The 18,977-nt window shown below is 43.4% G+C and overlaps 1 protein-coding gene across 1 annotated transcript in view; it reads right to left on the bottom strand.

The window, feature by feature from the left end:
• STOX2 (storkhead box 2) overlaps positions 1 to 17,697 on the bottom strand; it is a 257,037-nt gene extending 239,340 nt beyond the window's left edge. Inside the window, exon 1 of the mRNA XM_029583616.1 lies at positions 17,305 to 17,697. Coding sequence (XP_029439476.1) covers positions 17,305 to 17,512 — 208 coding nt within the window. The 5' untranslated portion in view covers positions 17,513 to 17,697. The remainder of the gene's footprint in view (positions 1 to 17,304) is intronic.
• Between the last annotated feature and the right edge of the window lie 1,280 nt (positions 17,698 to 18,977).

Below are 18,977 nucleotides of genomic sequence, written 5' to 3'. Positions count from 1 at the left end.
TCTGCGGGTAAATGGCTGTTAAAACATAGCCTGGGGCTCTGTGCATGTAAAAGGATGCCCGCAACCCGATTTCACGCACACTTTTGTCCACGCTGGGGAGGAGTATTCCGGGGGACAGAACTGAGGCTTCTTCACCTGCCTTTTTTTTTATTTTACAAAGCATACGCATAAGTTCACCCGCACACGTTCTGAACTCGACAGATCAGGTGAAACTTTGTGCTGGGGAGTTTGTATGTGCACCAGGGCACTTGCGTGGGAATTATCAAAATGAACTTTTGCACATCAGTTCCCTTTGAAAATTTGGGGTACAGACTGCGCGTACCCGCACACTGATAAAATTAACCTCTCTCTAGCTGACTTTACCAAGGCCATCAAATAAATACTCCAAAACACATTTCACCAGAAACACCAGAAAGCAAACCTTCCTCAAGTTATAGTATAAGTTTTATTTGTGGCAACCTTTTTTGGTATCAGTCAACCTTGTAAGAAAAGCCCTTTCTTTTTAAGGAAAATTTCTCAACTTCAAGCCAGCAGCAAGAGTGATTCTGGATTTGGATGCGTGATGGTCTCTCACTTTCGAAAGGAAGTCTGAAAGAGTCTGCCCCTGATTTTTCCATACGCTCTGGATACCAGGGCGTTCTTGGGCAGTAAGATGCTATCACAATCGCTTCGTTTGGTGCCACTTGTATCCTTTTCTCATCATAACCACGGAGGAAACACTGAACAGCAGAGAGATTTTCCACTTCTGAAGCAGAACATCCGTAGCTACCGTGCAGATCTCTGAATCTGCTGAAAACCTGGGAATCTTTCCGAAGTGAGATACTATGAAATCCAGCACTGGGAGACCCCGCTTATTATGCAGAGACAAGAAAACCTGGTTTACTTCCCACTCTTCTGGCCATAGTGTCTGCTGAGTCAGTCCACTTGTGAAGTTATCTGCCCAGCTTCCCAACTACTGACAGACTAGGAAGAGTGCTCACCATCTATAACAGAACCTTCCTGCCCTCTATCACATTACTGGCACTTATCGGAGCCGAGGGCCGGGATCCCCTTTAGAACTCCGTGAGCAGGGGATACGGGGAGAGGGGGGTTATAGTGACAAATATACCTCACAGTGAGAGGACCAAAGCAGCAACCATACCAATAAAAAGAATAATTCTACACAATTAGCAAACAAATAGTTAAAAATTCATATAAAGATGTTCCAAAGATCCATAAAATATTTCAAAACAGACACATCAAATAATACCCAATAATTAAAACTAGTAAGGATTTTAAAAAATTTTCCGCTCTCCATATCTGGGAACTTTTGATTTCCAGATGTCCCAAGATTGTCACGGATTAGCAGGCAGAGAGGAAGTGGTGGGGAGGGGACGTTGTTACACAACCATGTGCTTCCTTTCTCTCACTCACACTCATACACACATGCTCTCTCTCACCCTTACACACAATGTGCTCTCACTCATTCACACACATTGCTCTCTCATCCACCCATATAAAGATACACACACATGCACTCACTCTGGCTTTAAATGTCACTATCATAGTTCCCCTATTCCGCCTTTCCTCCAAGGTGTACATCTTTAGATCTTTAAGTCTATCCCCATATGCTTTAAAGTTTAGACTGAAGAGCCTGACCATTTTAGTAGCCACCCTCTGGACTGACTCTCTCCTGTTTATAACCTTTTGGAGGCGCAGTCTCCATAATTATACACAGTATTCCAAATAAGGCCTCACCAGGGACTTATACATCCATCAAAATGAATATGCAATTTTTTCTTAAAAGGATTTTCCTTTCTATAAAATGTCTATTCCGATAAGAGACTGGGCATTTTCTTGAGATAGCTTAAAATTTGGCATTGTATCTTCTCTTAGTAGCTTTCACTGCTTTAGTAATATCTACTAATGCTCTCATAGGGAACCTAGCCCATATGACAATCTCTGTCATCACTGCAATACAGTCTATTAGGTCTAAGCACCATTCTGCCATCATCTCTCTTTGAGATCTTATGTGTTTGGCCTTTTGTATTCTGGCAGTATTGCAATACTCTGTGAGGGATGAAACGTGCTCCCAGATGATACATATCCTAAGAAAACCTTGGAATAAGACCAAAAGAGAATGCAGTGGAGTCAAAACACAGGCTAGCTAGTTGATCTTTCAAGCTGCAGGAGAGGCAAGTTTGAAGTCAGTGAGATAAAGCAGTGGCCAGAGCCAGAAACTACAGCAAAGTGGCATTTCCAGCAACAAGCTTATCATACCACGACGAGAGGGCATTCTCACTTTAGCATGCATATTAAAATATACCGACTATCATCACACCTTCCTCTTTGCACACACCAGCTGAGGGAGTCTTGGCATGCTACTTCTTCTGTGGACATGATCAAGCTAGCCAAGCCCTAATCTGTAGAGCGGCAAGAGTGGAACAACTACACCCCAGAGACAGTTTACCATATGGCTCTGAAACACTAGGAACAGGCAACCACGCAGGTCTCTTCAGCATTCTCAAAGGTGATGTGTTATATTCCTTTCTGAACTACTGGTCCAGGAATAACAAACAAAAGAACAAATGGCCTAAAACATAAAACTGGTAAAAACATAAATAAGAACAAATCCTACAGTTAAAAATAATAAATGCCCTAATACCATCGTCTCATCCCCCCCCCACACACACACACGTACTGTTAAGGAAAATAGATAAGAAAATAAAACATGGATACACAATGAAACTGATCACATAAAATATAAGAGCAATGACAGAACACAGGCAAAGCCAGTTAAAAAAAGATTCTAAAAACCTGGGTTAACTTCGAAAACCACAATTAAAAAGCCAGGTCTTTAATTGGCACTTAAACCTTAAATAGTCCCCATCAGATCTGGCCTCCTCGAGCAAACATATGAAAAAGCCCCATCCCCATGTCCTTTCTAATTTCATTTTAGCCAGCGGAGTACAGAGAAGAGCATCTCCTGCCAATCTCAGAGCTCACATAAGTTAGGTTGTGTAAGTGTAAGATTCTCAGTCCTTTTCCCCTATTTCAGAGCTGAAAATATCCTCTATGCTAGGTTGCCCGTATGCCTACATCTCAGTGTCTGATACCTACAGTTTGGCACGAGACACCACTGCCAGAAGGACCTATGGAGAGATGCAGCTTGTGCCACTTTCGGCAGTGCCCAAGAACTAGGCAGTTGGCACCACCACCCTAAGAGGTCCCCTGCAGTCCAAGATCATCCCATGCTGCTAAGCCACCTAGTAGTAGAGAAACTGAAGGAATAGAGAATGCCTGGATGGGAAGAAGCTGGAAGAATTGGAGAGCGTGCCTGTATGGAGGCACGCTCCATACAGGCAAAAACAAAAGAAAAAGCAAAATTAAAGATAATACAGGGTGGCCCATGGAAACGTAGCCTGCCTCCAATGCACTGGTATTGGAAGTGAGCTACTTTTCCATGAACCATCCTGTATAACAATAGACAAAAAAACTAAAAAGCAAAATAAGAAGTCAAAACAAAAATATCAAGAAAAAAAACAGTAACAAAAACAAGCGAAAAAGAAACAAAATTTCCTTGGCGCTCAAGTTGTCTATTTTCAATTCCTACCCTTCATACCCCCTCCCACACTTACCCAACTCAACCATTAAAGTGACAGCCCTGAGCTGGGAGTACCACACTGGGGCTACATCCAGACCCCTGCAACCACGGTCCCTAACTCCAGTGTCATTATTGAGCAATAGCTAGGAACACCGCCCCCCCCTCACCCCAAGGCATCTGAATGCTGTCTCTGCCCCATCCTGAGCTGCCCTAGGAACTGCACCCAGGTGCTTAGCACTGAACCATGGGGATCAGTATCAGAATGGAGATTTCTCAGCCCTGACAAACTGATAAGAATATGAAAATATGAAATGCCAAGAGTCCTTCACAAAAGCGTACCTATACGTTTCAATCTGCATGCGATGCATGAGGAAAAGATGTTCTAATCATTGGTTGTCGTTCACAATCTTCTGACACTATGGGTCAGATTTTAAAAGCCTTACGCGCGTAGGGGGGTTACACGCGCCGAGTCTATTTTGCGTAGGCCCGGCGACACGCACAAGCCCCGGGACGCGCGTATGTCCTGGGGCTTGAAAAAAGGGGAGGGGCGTGGGCGGCCCGGTGCAGGGCAGGGGTGGGCCAGAGGCCTCCATAGGGCCTCTAGGCCGGGGAATTGCGCGCCGGCCAGAGGCAGGCGCAACCTGAAAAATAAAGGTCGGGGGAGGGGGGGCGGAGGGAACAGGGAAAGCCATCAGGACTCCCCTAGGGCTCGGCGTGCGCAAGGGGGTGCACAAGTGTGCACCCCCTTGCGCACACCGACCCCGGATTTTATAACAGGCGTGTGGCTGTGCACGCATGTTATAAAATCGAGCGTAGATTTGTGCGCGCCGGGTTGCGCACACAAATCTACGCCCGCGCGTAGGTATTAAAATCTGGCCCTAAGATTCCTGCAGGGCGCACATGCACCTTGCCCAACTAAATAGAAACATAGAAACATAGAAACATAACGGAGCAACAGCCAGCCATTCAGGTTCTGTTTACAATTTCCAATTGCGAACAGAAGACCATTATAGGACACAGAAGCTTTCTACCTTCTTAAAGCTAATCCAGCATACATAAGACTGTTTTGAATTTCACAGGTAATTTTTATTGATGTCCATTTTCAGCCGCTATGCGGCTCAGCTAGTTAGCCGAATAAACATATCCAGCTAACTAGCAGGGTATATTCAGCAGCGCAGCCGGTTATGTCTAACCGGCTAACTTTAGGATAGCCCTACGGACCAATCAGTTAGCCGCATTAGTTAAGCGGCTAACTTATGTGGCTAACTCTGGGCCACCCCAAAATGGCCTCTTCTTATCCAGTTAATTTCTAGCTGGATAAGAAGAGGCTGGATTTAGACGGATAACTATTACATTATCCATCTAAATGGCTGTTGAATATGGACCTCATTATTTTTAACATTACACTCGTTTTTGGTTTAGATTCCCACTGCAAACTTTTCAGATATGAAACATAAAATAGGATCTCTCGGGGAAACTGGTTTACTCACCAAAAAAAAAAAAAAAAATTAACCATGCCATACACTCTCGTGTGTGCACCCTAGGAGAACAGTATCATCTCTGGAGAAGATTAGTGCTCTCCAATGGGGAACAAAACATCTGAAGGAGGAGAGTGGTAGTATTTCTATAGGAGGGAAAGGACAGTGCTCTCCAATGGGGAACAGAATTATCTCTGGAGGAGGAGCTCAGCTAGCAAGTGGCAGGGCAGAATGCAATGTTTGAACAGACCAACCATACAGATTAAGCTATGACAGGATATTACCGGTGTACAGAACAGCAAGAGGGAAATTTTGAAAAGGATTTGCACAGGTTAAAGGCCTTTGCCCCACATAAACCGGCTGAAAACTGCCCAGCCTGAATGCAGGGAAAAGCGTGCACACTGTTCCGCAACCTGCAGACGTTTACTCACAATTTAGTGCAGGCGTTCCCGGAGCGGATTTAGGTCGGGAAAGAAAACTACATGCATAGTTTGGGTGGGAAAAAGGATCTGCACAAAAAAGTGGGTGCCAATCTTTGCAAGGTACTTTTTTCCTTGGGTGATTTTCAAAGTAAAAGGATGTGCGTACTTCTGCTTTGTAAATTGGGGCAAAGACCGTGTGTATAAAAATAGCCATGCACCTTGCAGCCAGGCGGGGAGGCTGAAAACTGCCCTTTAAAATGACATCTGTTCTTTCAGCTACTTACAATACCACCTAAACATGTGCTTAGTAAGACTTTGTCCATTGGACTGCTTTATTGCACTAATTAAATTTTATTAGACATCACATGTGCCTGGGTGTTACTATTATGCTAATTTTCACCATATGAGTGAATATGCTGAATATCGGGTACTGTTTTTTTATTTTCTCTACTACATCCTACATTCTGGAAAGGACTTCCTGTCATCTGAGGAAGAACTGTTGACTCAACGCAGTCTCCATCCTTGATTTAAAGAGAAAGTGCTAGCAGAAGCACATTTTGGAAGAGAGAGAGGCTTTATTATTAGTCTACAATCTGGGGTTCCCCAGGGACCTGCGCTGTCATTGCCTTTTTTTTTAATTTTTTACCTTTTTTCCATCAGGAAACGTCCTCCAGGAAATGGATGTGAAATGCTTTATAGACACAGATGACATTCAGTTTATCTTCCCTGTGCCAAGTGATGAACTATCCCAGAAACTTTGCTCTTGACCATATAAAACTGGTTCAGTGTTGGCTAGCAAAGAATGGATTGGCCTTACATGTTAAAAAAAAAAATCACAAAGATACTGTAGGTGGGAAAAGCCCCATAGGTGCTAGAAATGAATTAATCCAATATGAGGGTACTCAGTTGCCTATTTTGACAAAAGTACAAAGTCTAGGGGTGTTCTTAAGCTCTTGTCTATCATTAAAGCCCCACCGTCATGTGGCAAAATTGGCTTTTTACAAATTAAAGTTATGGAGACCTCTGAAGTTTAACAGCAGAATTCTTTAGAACTGTGTTTCGGGCACTGGTTTTAGGGCGACTTGATTCCTGCAGTAGTTTGTGTGCAGGTCTGCCTGAAAACTGTAAACGTACTATGACTGGTACAGCAAGCCGTCGCCCCATCTTTTAAAGGGTCTGAAGTGTCGAGATCGCCCCACCTCCACCTTATGTGCCCTCCATTAGCTTCCTGTTAAGTGGAGGTGTACGTTCAAATTGTTAGTGATCTAGCACAAGCTACTAAACTCTGAGAATTACAGCACGGTGAGAAAACCTGTGGAATGGTGTGTTCCTTCCCAAACACTGCGCTCAGCTGGAACGAGACCAACGCAGTTATCCAGTGCAAAACGGCACAAACTCATTTCAGAGTTTTTTCCTAGGCTTCCCCACTACTGTGGCATTCCCTGCCAGCAGCATTGAGGGATGAGAAGGATATGAAAGTCTTCAAGACCCAGCTCAAGGCAAGTATTTTTGAGGAGGCATATGGATGCTGGTCTGCAGTTATAAGCCATCTTAAATGAGATATTGTGTTTTATCTGCATTAATGTGATCTGTTGTTTTACATTTTTTTCAGGGTATTTTGTCATTTAGCCACATTTGTTTTTTTGCTTGAACTCTGATTTTATGGTTGTATATTTGTAATCCACGCTGGACAGAATTTTTTCCCTTGGAAGATGCAGAATGTAAAATTTTAAATACACGAGATAAATAAATACATCCGTGCAGCAAAGGCCTTCTGGAGATGTTTCCTGTTTTTGCCATGAATTGCCATTTTCAGGGAGGGAGAGGTGAATTTATTGCACTTCCTGTTGCTTCACCTCAGTGCTGTGCACAGTTCAGGCACATGTTAAGTCTAGAAATTGACTTTAGCCTCTTGGTCATTTTTGTAGCCACAGACTAGCATGGCTGCCCCTCTGCAAGTGCACACTGCCTACGGATGCTGAAACTTCGCAGTGGCTTTGACAATGCCTGTTCACTTTTCACTGGCACCATCACTCGCATGAAACTGATTGCTTCTGCCAGACTCAGCGTGAAATGCCATGATTAGAAACAGAAGTGCTCGTAGACGAGCACCAACGCCGGCAAAGCTTTCTGATGAACACTGCAGCGGGAACAGCACTCTGCTGTCTGAGAGAGAGGGCTATCTCAGGACAGCCTGGCACTAGCATAGAGAAGGCATCGAGATGGCTGCAAGTAAACTGTACCCGGGGTTTGGAAACCAAGCAACTTCAAAACAGAACCAGCAGAAAAAAATCCCTACCACTTGCTTGCAACTACTAAGGTAAAGAGCGGAATATGAAAAACGTCCTTTAAAGTTAGACACACTCTGTTTAATTGTTCCATACAATTTTATTTTCAGAGAAATTCCTAAACATTTTAAATTAGTTTGGTTTTTTTTTAGATAAGTGTATACAATTTATCACACCATAACACAGCATCTACCCTATCCTATCCTATCGACCCCCCCCCCCCCCCCCAGATGGTCAAGTTTTCAGACTAGCCAAAATACACATGCATAAGGTATATCTGGATGCTCTGGAGACCTAGTATATGCAAATTTATCCCATGTATACTCATTGTGGCTATCCTGAAATCCTGACTGGCTGGGAGGTTATGAGGAGAGCTTTGGGAACTACTAATCTATCTATTCCGCACTGCCAGAAAAATATAGACCAGCCTACTCTGCCCATTTACCCTTCCTTCAGCACTGCAGAGCCCACCCCATTCCCCGTGTTACCTTGGCTTCCCCACTGCTAAGGATCCTCATTTTGTCCCAAGCTTTGTTGAATTCCAGGAGGGATATTCACTCTCACCTTCTCTCCAGAAACACTTTCTTCTTTCCCTTCGCTCCCATATCATGACTCCCTGTTCAAGGCTATCGTTTGCAATGAAAAGGACTTCCCCTGCCTGCTTTGTTTATACCTTGGAGGTATCTGAATGCCTCTTGGATGCTCCTCTAATGAAGAATAAACATATTCAGGCCCTTAAGTCTCACCTCACGGGGAACCACTCTGATAGCACTCTTCGTATTACCTCATTCTTGTTGCCCTTCTAGAGGTGTGACCTCCAAAATCGGACCCAATATTTCAAATGAGTTGTCAGCAACAGCTTGGGAGGAGGTAATACCGCTTCCATTATCATCCTGGTTACACTTCTCTCTACTCATCCGGTCCCTTAGCTTCACAATGGCACCAAACTTTGCCACATTTAAATTATCTAACAGCTTGAGGGGAGGGTCCAGGGTTTTTTTTAAACACTCTTCCTGGAGCGTCAGCCCCTGTTCAGATCTGAGTCTCATCTATAAAAAGACGTCTTCTCTTAAAGCCCCTCCCAAAACACTCATTTCCCCCTTTATGATCTCTCTGGCAAGCGGCTGGTCACCCTTCTCCCCTCCGAGCGAGCTCCTTTCCCCACCACTCCGTCGACCATCATTCAGCCAGTGAATCACCATAGGACCCGGCCCCAGCTGGTAAACTGGGGAAAAGGGAGACAGAAAAGCCACGCAGAGGTCACAGGGTCACTGGCAAAGAGGAATTAGAACTCTTGAAATAAGAATTTTTCTGACTCTGAATTCCATCCATTAATCCGTAGACCACATTTCCTACATCAATCTATCTCTCAGCAGTAAAACATTTGCTACAGCTTCTAAAGCCTTCAAAAAGTGTAAAAACTGCCAAAACAAACCCTAGGGGAAAGAAAAGGGTGCCCAGGGAAATAATAATCTTTTATTACAAATGGAGAGGCAGGCAGTCTGGGGAAAGAGTATGAAGGAAACTTCGCCCCCGATGTAACAAAACGTGAATAAAAGAAAGGTGAACTAAATTTTCTCACATCTGCTTTACTCATGCGGTTAAAACTGAGTTAACTCCCAGTGCAGTCAGCCAACGGTATGGTAATACAGCGGGAGTTTTAAAATGAGTGCTAGTCTGAAAATGTGCACAGAAAATGGGTTTTCTGCACAGAACATATCTAGCATGCACAAATTGTGACTTCTGTGCATACAATCTGTGCACATTTGTAGGTAAAACTGTGCACACAGCCCAGTGCCCCTTATTTAATGAGCTGGGTCCACTAAGCAGCAGGCTCAAGCCCACAACAAGCACTGACATTCAAATAACCCTCCAAGAGATAACAACGCATGCTCTCACAGCTCCCTCCTGGGGAGTTACTGAACTTGTAATTCCATTCTGGTGAGTTCTGATCTCCCTCCCCCCCCCCCCCCCCCCCCATTCAAGTGCAGGGAGAGGCAAAAACTGGTATACAACTGTCCACTATTAATTTATACACAGATCAAGGCAGATATAGGGTGTGAAATTTGCCAGCTCACCAGTGTTGACGGGAAATTTTTAAAGCTCACTAGCGACCGGCTGGTACGGCACTGGCGCTACATAAAAAAGCAGGTCACCAAGGCGGGCAGGACGTGAGTCCCCTGGTGACCTCTGCTACCATCTCCTCCCACAGTCCTAATGGTTATCCGTGCAAAAGGAAAGGGAAAGATACAGCCAAAGGGGGGAGGGGAGAGAGAAAGCAAAGAATGAAGAGGGATACAGTCAGCTAGTGGGCAGCAGAGAGGAGAGATACAGCAAAAGAAGAATGAGGGAGGAGGATCTAGGGATCAGCACAGAGGAGGCAGTAAGAAGGACCCACGTCAACCCAGGTTAAGTAAGAGGTGCTACAGAGGAGAAGTAAAGGGTGAGATGGTAGTGACAAGCAGGAAGAGGAGAGGGAAAATCTTATAATGAAAAAAGATGACGCATTACTGGACATTAATGAACTAGCAAGTATAAATGTCTCAGGTTTTCAAGGTCCAATTTGTACAACTTCTTCATTGAAAACCTATTCCAGGGATGACCAATTCCAGTCCTCGGGAGCTACAAACAGGCCAGGTTTTCAGGATATCCATAATGAATATGCATGAGATAGATTTGCAAACGATGGAGGGAGTGCATGCAAATCTATCTCATGCATATTCATTGTGGATATCCTGAAAACCTAGGCCTGTTTGTTGCTCTCGAGAACCAGAGTTGGCCATCCCTTTTATGCAGAATTGTGTTGGTAGTAAGCACAAAAGTAACCCATAATGTCAAGGTTGAATTTAAATGTTGCAGATCATTTTAATTTGAGTGATGCAATTTGTGTGTGTAAGACAGCAAGCAGCCTGTGATCCTAAAGCTACTCTGCTTTCACCATATTCTCTCTAGATATACTTCCACAGTCCTAAACACAGAACGCTTGTTCAGAATTCAACTGCGATGCCAAAACCATGGAGCAAACTATGACCGAGCAATACAATGCTGTTCTGCACACATAGTGATGATATCACCCTCGTCCCATGCTCTGCACTCAGCGCAGGTCTCTCGCTGCTATACCTGCTTTGTTTTCTGGATCCGGTCTCCAAGCCTTTACCCACTTGCTGTTAAAACCTCTGGAGCTGTTGCCAGGCTGGAGGCCTACACCAGCCCACCCCTGAAGGTTTCTTTCTGCAGGATGCAACTGTTTTTTTTTCCTCCATGGGGCTACACACCTCGCTGACACTTACCGAATAGCAGTCCCCATCTCCGTGGACTCTTATCCTATGTATTTCGTTATGTGGAGCACCATTTGGTTCTCTACCAGAGCAGGATTAAACCATTTCTTGTGTGGGGAGTAAATACAAATAATAATGTAGGTAGCTAGCTCCCCTTCTCCATGTGGGAAATGTGAAATGGTGAGTTCTTCTGATATGTAACCTCTGACCACCATTTTACTTTGTGGAGTTTTTATTACCCTTCCTAGGGGCTACGTGTCATGGCCGGCTCCTATTTTGCTTATATTTAAGGGGTAAGGCCTCTGAGGTACTCAAAAGGGAGACCAGGGAAAAACATTTTATTGCTTTGCTTTTTATTATTTACTTAATTTATGAATGTACTATGATTGACGCACTGTTTTGTTAACCGTTGTGATGGCCATGCCGAACGACGGTATATAAAAAAAACAATAAATAAATAAAAATAAACATGGGAGTCAGAGAGCCTCCCTGAAAATTCAAAGAACCAGTTTTAAGAAAATTTCCTTTTGCTGAGCTGGGAGTTTGTTCCATGCTCCTTTCTCATGTGTTTTTTCTCTTTTGTGTAAAAGGAACTTTCTTTTAACTTTTACTGGGCTTCCCATTAACTAGGGCTCAGTCTTTTGTTGAACATCTACAAGGGAGAGGTCCTCTTCACTTAGAAGGGATCTGAGGATCATCTGATTCCAAAAGAGAGAGAACTCACAGCCATCCAGAAAGGGGAAGGAGAGAGGGGACTCTCTACAAGGACCTACATACATCTGGTGGAGATCATGGAAGAAGAAGAACACAAATCTATGTGATACCAAGAGGGGAAAGTGAGAGGTGAAAGAAAACTGGACAGTTAACCCATCAATTTAAATAGGAAGGAAGCTTGCCATGGGAAAGGAAAGGAAAGAAAAGATACATTTCAAGAATTTGGACAATTGTTTTATACATCCACTAATAAATTAAAGGACAAGAAGTCACAAATTTATAAAGGAACTGAACTGGAACATCTGCACATGAAAGTAGAGCTGTAAAATCATTTCATCATTCAATATCATTTCAGTAAAAGCATTGTTGGAAACCAAATCCATTTTCAGTGTGTTTCCTGTTATGTAGATAACTCAGCACTCTCACTGCTGTATGGAAGAACTTTATGCTGAGAAATAAGTGCATGCAATGCACAGGGCCTAGAAGACTTGTCTCTTCCCCACCTCCCAGCCCGGCTCAGGGAATCCTGAAGATTAATGTGATTTACCATCAAGGGAAGTGAACTATGTTTGAGATATGGACCTCTGGAACTTCTCTCTGAGAATAACCAGCCCAGGGGTTACATTTCTATCCCACACCACTCTCCAGTCTCCCTGGCCTTAAACTTGGAAAAGAAGTTCATTTGGAGCTCTTATCCACTGTACCCCTGTTCTGACAAATAATGTATGTGCCTTGTTATAGTGCAATATATACTACATCGAGACATATAATTACTATTGCATATCATAAACAAAAATATGTTTCCATTAGTCGAAAGGAAGTTGAGAAACAGCATTATTACCTTTGCTATTAAAATATATCTTTAGGATCATATGTAAGTAGCCAAAAATATATCTTGAAAAAAAAACATTAAGTTGTACTTTAATAATTGCATTAAGATTTTTATAAAATTTTTGTAAACTCAGCTCTCTCAAGTCTATCAAACATGGGCTATCAAACTTAAAGTGCAAATATATTGCTCCTACCCGAGAATGCATGAACTCGAACTCATTAGTTATTTTAAGTGGGCTGACATTTTTTTTCTATTAGATGAAAGCAAAAGTGTATGTAATTTGGAAAATGCCTTAAATTTGATGATCTCATGCAAATTATTACCTGCCGCATGAATTACCTATTTTTATTCATTTGTAAAATTTATAATATAATATTCTAATAAAATTGCTCAAAGCATAATACATCAGATAAATAAAACAACTGTACATAAATCACAATAAACAGACAGATGTAACATAAAACCAAAGCAATAAATACCATCCAATAAAACAATATTAAAAAATTTTACATAATTAAAACACTATCATTGTCATCCAAATGAGCATAAATCAATATGAATATTCAACCATGGCCAAAAAATGTGCTTAAGCCCAGTTCTATGTGAAAGAACACTAATTAACCCAACTTATTAAACAAATGCTTGAATATAAAGCCAAGTTTTGGTAAGTTTTCTATGATGTGTAAAATCTCTAAACATGCTTCCAGCACAGTGCCTTACACAGAACAGCAACCCAGGAGAGTAGGCTGTTCCATGATTCAACCAATCTCTATCCAGGAGCGCACTCTGTTCCACAATTCGAACAATCACAACCAAGGAGCACATTCAGTCCCACAATTCAACCAACTGCAGTTCTTTATGTGTCAGAACACATAACGGCATGTCTCCTTAGCAGACTTTAACATTCAAATCAGATGGTACTGAAACAAACTATTTTGCAAATAAAAAAGCCTTTCCCCCAAAAGCCTTAAATGTTAGTATAATTTTAAACTTGGCCCTCCAAGAAATGGGAGACCAAAAAACCTTTTGGCTCATTTGTTCCTGGTATTTACACCCTGACATTCTAAATTAGCTGACGCTTATGAATGGACTTAGGCAGCAATCCTGTATACAGTGAATTGAAATAGTCTAATCTGGATATTGCCGGAACCTGCATCACTGTTTCTTTAAGTCTAAGATTTGCAGGAAAGATGGTAACAAATCTACCAAGCAAAATTTGACAAAAGACATTAGAAAATAAGAAGTGCCGTGCTGGGTGAGACCAAGGTCCATTAAGCCCAGCATCCTATTCCCGACAATGGCCAATCTGGGTTGCAAGAAGCCAGCAGATCCCATGAAGAAGATCTATTTCCTGCTACTCATTCCTAGCAACTGAATTAATGTGTACTGTTATACTGTGTTCAGAGCCCATCATAACCCCCAAACTGTATAGCTCAGTCTGTAAAGACAGAAGAACACCATCTAACAATATATGCAAATCTGAATCTGGTATTATTCATCTGCTAACGCAAAAGGCCTCAGTTTTTTAAGGGATCATTCACAAGTTATTTCAGCCAGTCACTAACCGCCTGCAGACATGCATTCCGAATCGTCACCAATCTATCCTTAATCGGAATCCAGAGGTACAAATGCTCATGTGGTGTCATCCTCTTTGAAACTATGTAAGCAATTTCCAGTTACCTGACAAGGAATCAGCCAAACTCTGTTTATATGACTTAAGGTTTCGTATACATTCCGGGTAAATTGAAAACTGAAAAAATACTGCCTCAGTGGGAATAACAACCAACACAAGACTACACGGATTCTGAAGTTCATTGCCTCCTGAGGAGTCAATATTTTTCTATTTAAAAAGTCAAAAAAAGAGTAGCAAACTTTATTTGCTTTATAAAATCTTTCAGAAAAGTCAAGGAAAAAGAAGATGTTACTGAAAAGGTCACATCTACTACTGCTTGCTTCATGAGGCTAACAGCATGGCCAGTTGTGGAGCACAGAGCTTCGGATCCCTCCTGCACTACTTATTGTGGGACCTTCTGCAGATTACATCTGTGTGCGCTCAAACTATGAGCCCTGTGGTGCAAAATTATGTTACTCGTGTTACTTAGCTGCACAGCGATTATATATCATGTACACATACAGAGTTGTGAAAGTCTCCGGCTATCATGCTGAATTTTCTTTTCGCTAATCAAGTTTAAATGCTCTGTCTGAAAACCTCTTGGTACACACTGAAGTGTCATCTGTTTGAGAACCTTATCATGCTCTCCATAAACCTATCATTCCAGAACAATGGTCTTTTTCTCTTGAAACAATACTCAATTTAATAAAAATGGACCACTATAGTAGTCATACCAATTAAGGTAAATACTTGGTCAAACAAAATGCAGAAGCTTGAATACTCTCTGGTTTTCACAGCACTCTCTTCTGTACAGCTGCTTCAGGTAAATGACAAAGAAAGCATTTGTATGCAGTCCCAGCAACTTTCATGCAAGAGGACTTCCTATAGACTTCCTGTGAAGGAAGTGTGTTTCCTTTAAATAACTACAGTGATTAAAGAGCTATTCCTCCTTAAACTAACATTTAGAAAGCCAATCGGCAGAGAGCTCTACAGGCAAAATGCACAATGGGGGCTGCAATTACTTTTTCTGCATAAAATAGCAAACATTTGCACCATGTTTTGTTTTTTTATATTTTCTAGCAGTAGTAGGCTAGGAATGGAAAAACACATTTAACATTTATCTCTTCTTCCTAGGCTCCAAAAATGATGGGTGCATGGCCATTTTTTTTAAAGGACACCCAACACTCTTTCATATTTCAGCCTCAAGAGGAGAAACCATCAGCTAGTGCTGTTAGAATTATGCAGACCAGATCCCAAACAATACATATGTAAAAAATGTATGTGCAGTCCCAGTATGTTTCCTTAAAAAAAAACAACACACACACACAAATATGGCTGTACAAACATCGTTCATAGGTTATTTTGATATTTCTAGACAAGCTCATCTATACTGGTTAAGAGGAAAAGCTTAAAAATATAAGTATTGCACATCAAATTAGATGGTCCGCTGTTTTAGAAGAGCAGAGCACAGTTATTAGGAATAGTGACGTAAGCTTTAGATCATTTTAATGTGCTAAGTATAAAAATAGATTTTGCTTACAAAAACATTATAAGCTATTGCAGCAGCTAAGGAATAAATGGCGAGCATTCTTGTTTTCTGCAGTAGTTAAAGTATACTATGCTAATCACCAGAGAAAATTTTGCTTTTCCTGAAAGGAAGAAATGAAGGGATCTGCGAGCAATGTACACCTTTATACAGGCACCATGTCAATGAAACTTGTGAATTTCCTTTACGGTTTTGTATTATTAATAATAATGGCTGTAAATCTGCAGCTTTAAAGCACAAAAAAAAATCCCCAGCTAACAGGTCTCATGTCATTTAAAAGGTAAATATTAAAGCGAGGGTTTAAGCGGTGAATGCAAGCGTTATGCTCAATATTTGCCATAAAGAAAGGGGTCGAGGTTAAAACACTGATCACAGTAAGATGCAACCTCATAAAGCTAAATAAAACTGTGACTCTAAATACGCGTTTCTATTTATTCTCGGATACCTGGCATGCTGGCAATTAACTGCTAATCGGATTTCTTCTCACTGTACACCAGAGATGGTTTCTACCTATTCTCTGCTTCAGCTTTTCCTGAATTGTACCTCCCCGTGGATCAAATATCTGCATTGCACGCCGAGGAGTAATTATTCTAGCCATCTGCAAACTAGAAGGCCCTCTCTCATGAGTGCTGCCAGAAAATGTATCATGGGGAGGGAGCATAAACCAAAAGAAAAAAAAAAAAGGATGACCAAAAAACTCATTACAGAAATAGTTGCAAAACAATCAGTCATAAAATCTAGGAAGGGACAAATGCCTAGGCACACTACATTTCCCATGCCCTCGCCTGCAAATATCTTTGCACCTTTCTATTGAGGTGGCTGGGTTTTGTCTTCTCCCTATTATCTAAGCTGCGGCTCGTTTGATGCATTGAAAGGTTTGCCCATCTTCTTCCCAAGTGAAGGGCATGCGCACAGGTTTTAGGGCCACGGCCACGGTGCCTTTTCGTGCCTGTGAGCTAAAAGGCAGCGGCGCGGCAGGACCTTGTAAACAGGAAGGCAGTGCCCTGTGGGCGCTGGAACAACGCAGGGCAACTAATGAATGAATGAAATGAAATGAATGAATGAATGAACTGCTTCTTTACAAGGCAGATCGAGGCGGGGGGGCAGGTGAAAGATCTTTACTAAAGCGAGTATACCCACACCTCGTAAGGGATTTTAGTACAGATGCAGTAAAGTGCACTTAGGAGGAGGGCTGTGACATGCACAACCCACTCGGAAAGCACAAGGAGGATGCTTTGGGGGAGGGGGGCAATTACAGTCATTCATTTAAACTTCAGCTAGACATACTCACAGATTACTTTTCCCAAATTAATTGTGCTTCGTTAGTAAGTGGGGGAAGGGGGGGTTAAACACCATATTGCGAGGCCCTGCTGAGAATCTTGCAGAGGTACAAAATGGTGGCTGTGTGTGTACTATATACATAGATATCAAAATATTTTTTTTGCATTCGCCTTGGATCCTGCCTGCCCCTTCCCCCCAGCCTTTAACCCTTCTCCTCCCCCCCCCGCTGCCCTCTCTCCCACTCCCGCCCCGGGACGCGTGCTCACGAACCTGCGGTGACATAGCCCCGCGCCGCCTGCGACAGGAAGGCGGGCGGGAAGTGCTTGTGCAGGCGGTAGTCCTTCTCGCTGCGGGACCTCACGCGCTCCGACGCCCGGTCCGAGAAGTCCGAGCTGGGCCAGGCCCGCCGCAGGGTCGTGCTGCGCGTCTTCTTCATCCTGCCGGGGCCTCCTCCTCCTCCTCCTCCTCTCTCTCTCATCCGAGCCGCGCCAGGGGCTGGCAGGCTGCGGGCGGCTCGGCGAACATCTCCCCGCGCCTCCTCAGCCGGCTCCCCCGATCCCTTCGCACCCGCGCCGCATCCCACTTCATTTGCAACCGGCTCCCAGATTCATGGGGGAGGAGGTGCAAAAGGCACGTCCTGCGGTTTTTCTCAGCCAAAGTCAACAACAAAAAAAAAAAAAAAAAGAGGAGGGGGGGGGGGAGGCAGATCTACAGCGTCAAAAGGCTCGGGGATTAAAGACCCCCCAAACAATAGCTGGAATCAGCATAGGGAGCGCTCAGCCGACTGTGAGCCATCGCACAAAAGGCCCCAACGATTCCCTTTGCTTTTGACCTGAAGCTGAGCGCTCGGCGATAGCAAGAAACAGGAGCAGTATCTGCAACACCGCCGTCGGACGGGAGTGAAAGGCTCCGATGAGGCCGGGGGAAACAAGCTGCTGGGGGGGGGTTTCTTCTTCTTCCTATCAGCATCCAAGTGAAGACTCAATCTGCAGAGATCGGGAGGCAGTTTGCAGTCAGTACCCCCTCCCCAGGTGCTGCTTCGCGTGGGGGGCTTTGCACAAGACTCCGTCACACGGCAGCCAGCAATCAGTTTCTATTTCTGCAGAATCCAGCGACAAACCCCCCTCCGAGAGGATCAGGGCTCAGTCCTCTGCGTTCCCCTCCCTCTCTCCTCTTCAGCAGGTTTCTGATGAGTCAGATTAGATCGATACCTTTGTGATGAGGGGTTTTTTTTTTTGTTTTGGTTGGGTTTTTTTTGCCCGCTAGGCTCGGTGAATTTAACAGGCTGTATTGCAGCTTCCTCCAAGCGTTTTATTTTCATTCAGGGAAATGCAAGGGGTTATTGGGCTGCTCCTGGCTCCTCCGCTGGAACGGTCCTCCGCCTTTCAAAGCGGTGAATAGCAGTTGAAGGGCAGGAAACAAGGTAGCCACCCAGTCTCATGCTAATCAAGGAGCTGTCTTGAGTTAGACGCACTGAGCCTTTCAGCCTTCACATTTTAATGTAAAACACCCTGAGGCTCACGCCAGCCTTGGCGGGGCGCCCAGCCTATAATCAGCTCTCATATATTTACATACAAAGCCGTATATTTTTAGGACATCAGCCCGGCACAGTTCGATGTATATCAGTCAAAAAAAAAAAAAAAAAATCCCGAGGAGCTTAAGGGTCAGTTTAAGTAGCTGCAGATGAGTTCCACGCTGTCTTGAAATTGTAATGGCAAGGAAGGCGCTGCACCCGCTTTCTCGGCTGGCTAAACTTGCATGGAGACCAGCAGAAACCTTTGCAGAGCAAGACGGTGCAGCTGTTAACGGTCGCACAGACAGTCCTTAGGGACAATGCACGCACAGTGAGAGGGGGGGAACAAAGACAGCCCGAGTTCAACAACAAACATGTAAGTTATAGAAATGCATTCTAGCGGGCAGTCCCTTCTACTTAACCAACCTCT

This window comes from Rhinatrema bivittatum, chromosome 1 (assembly GCF_901001135.1).
Source record: "Rhinatrema bivittatum chromosome 1, aRhiBiv1.1, whole genome shotgun sequence".
Classification (NCBI taxonomy): Eukaryota; Metazoa; Chordata; class Amphibia; order Gymnophiona; family Rhinatrematidae; genus Rhinatrema; species Rhinatrema bivittatum.
The sequence above is the reverse complement of the archived record's forward strand: the minus strand, read 5'-3'. Positions and strand labels throughout refer to the sequence as shown.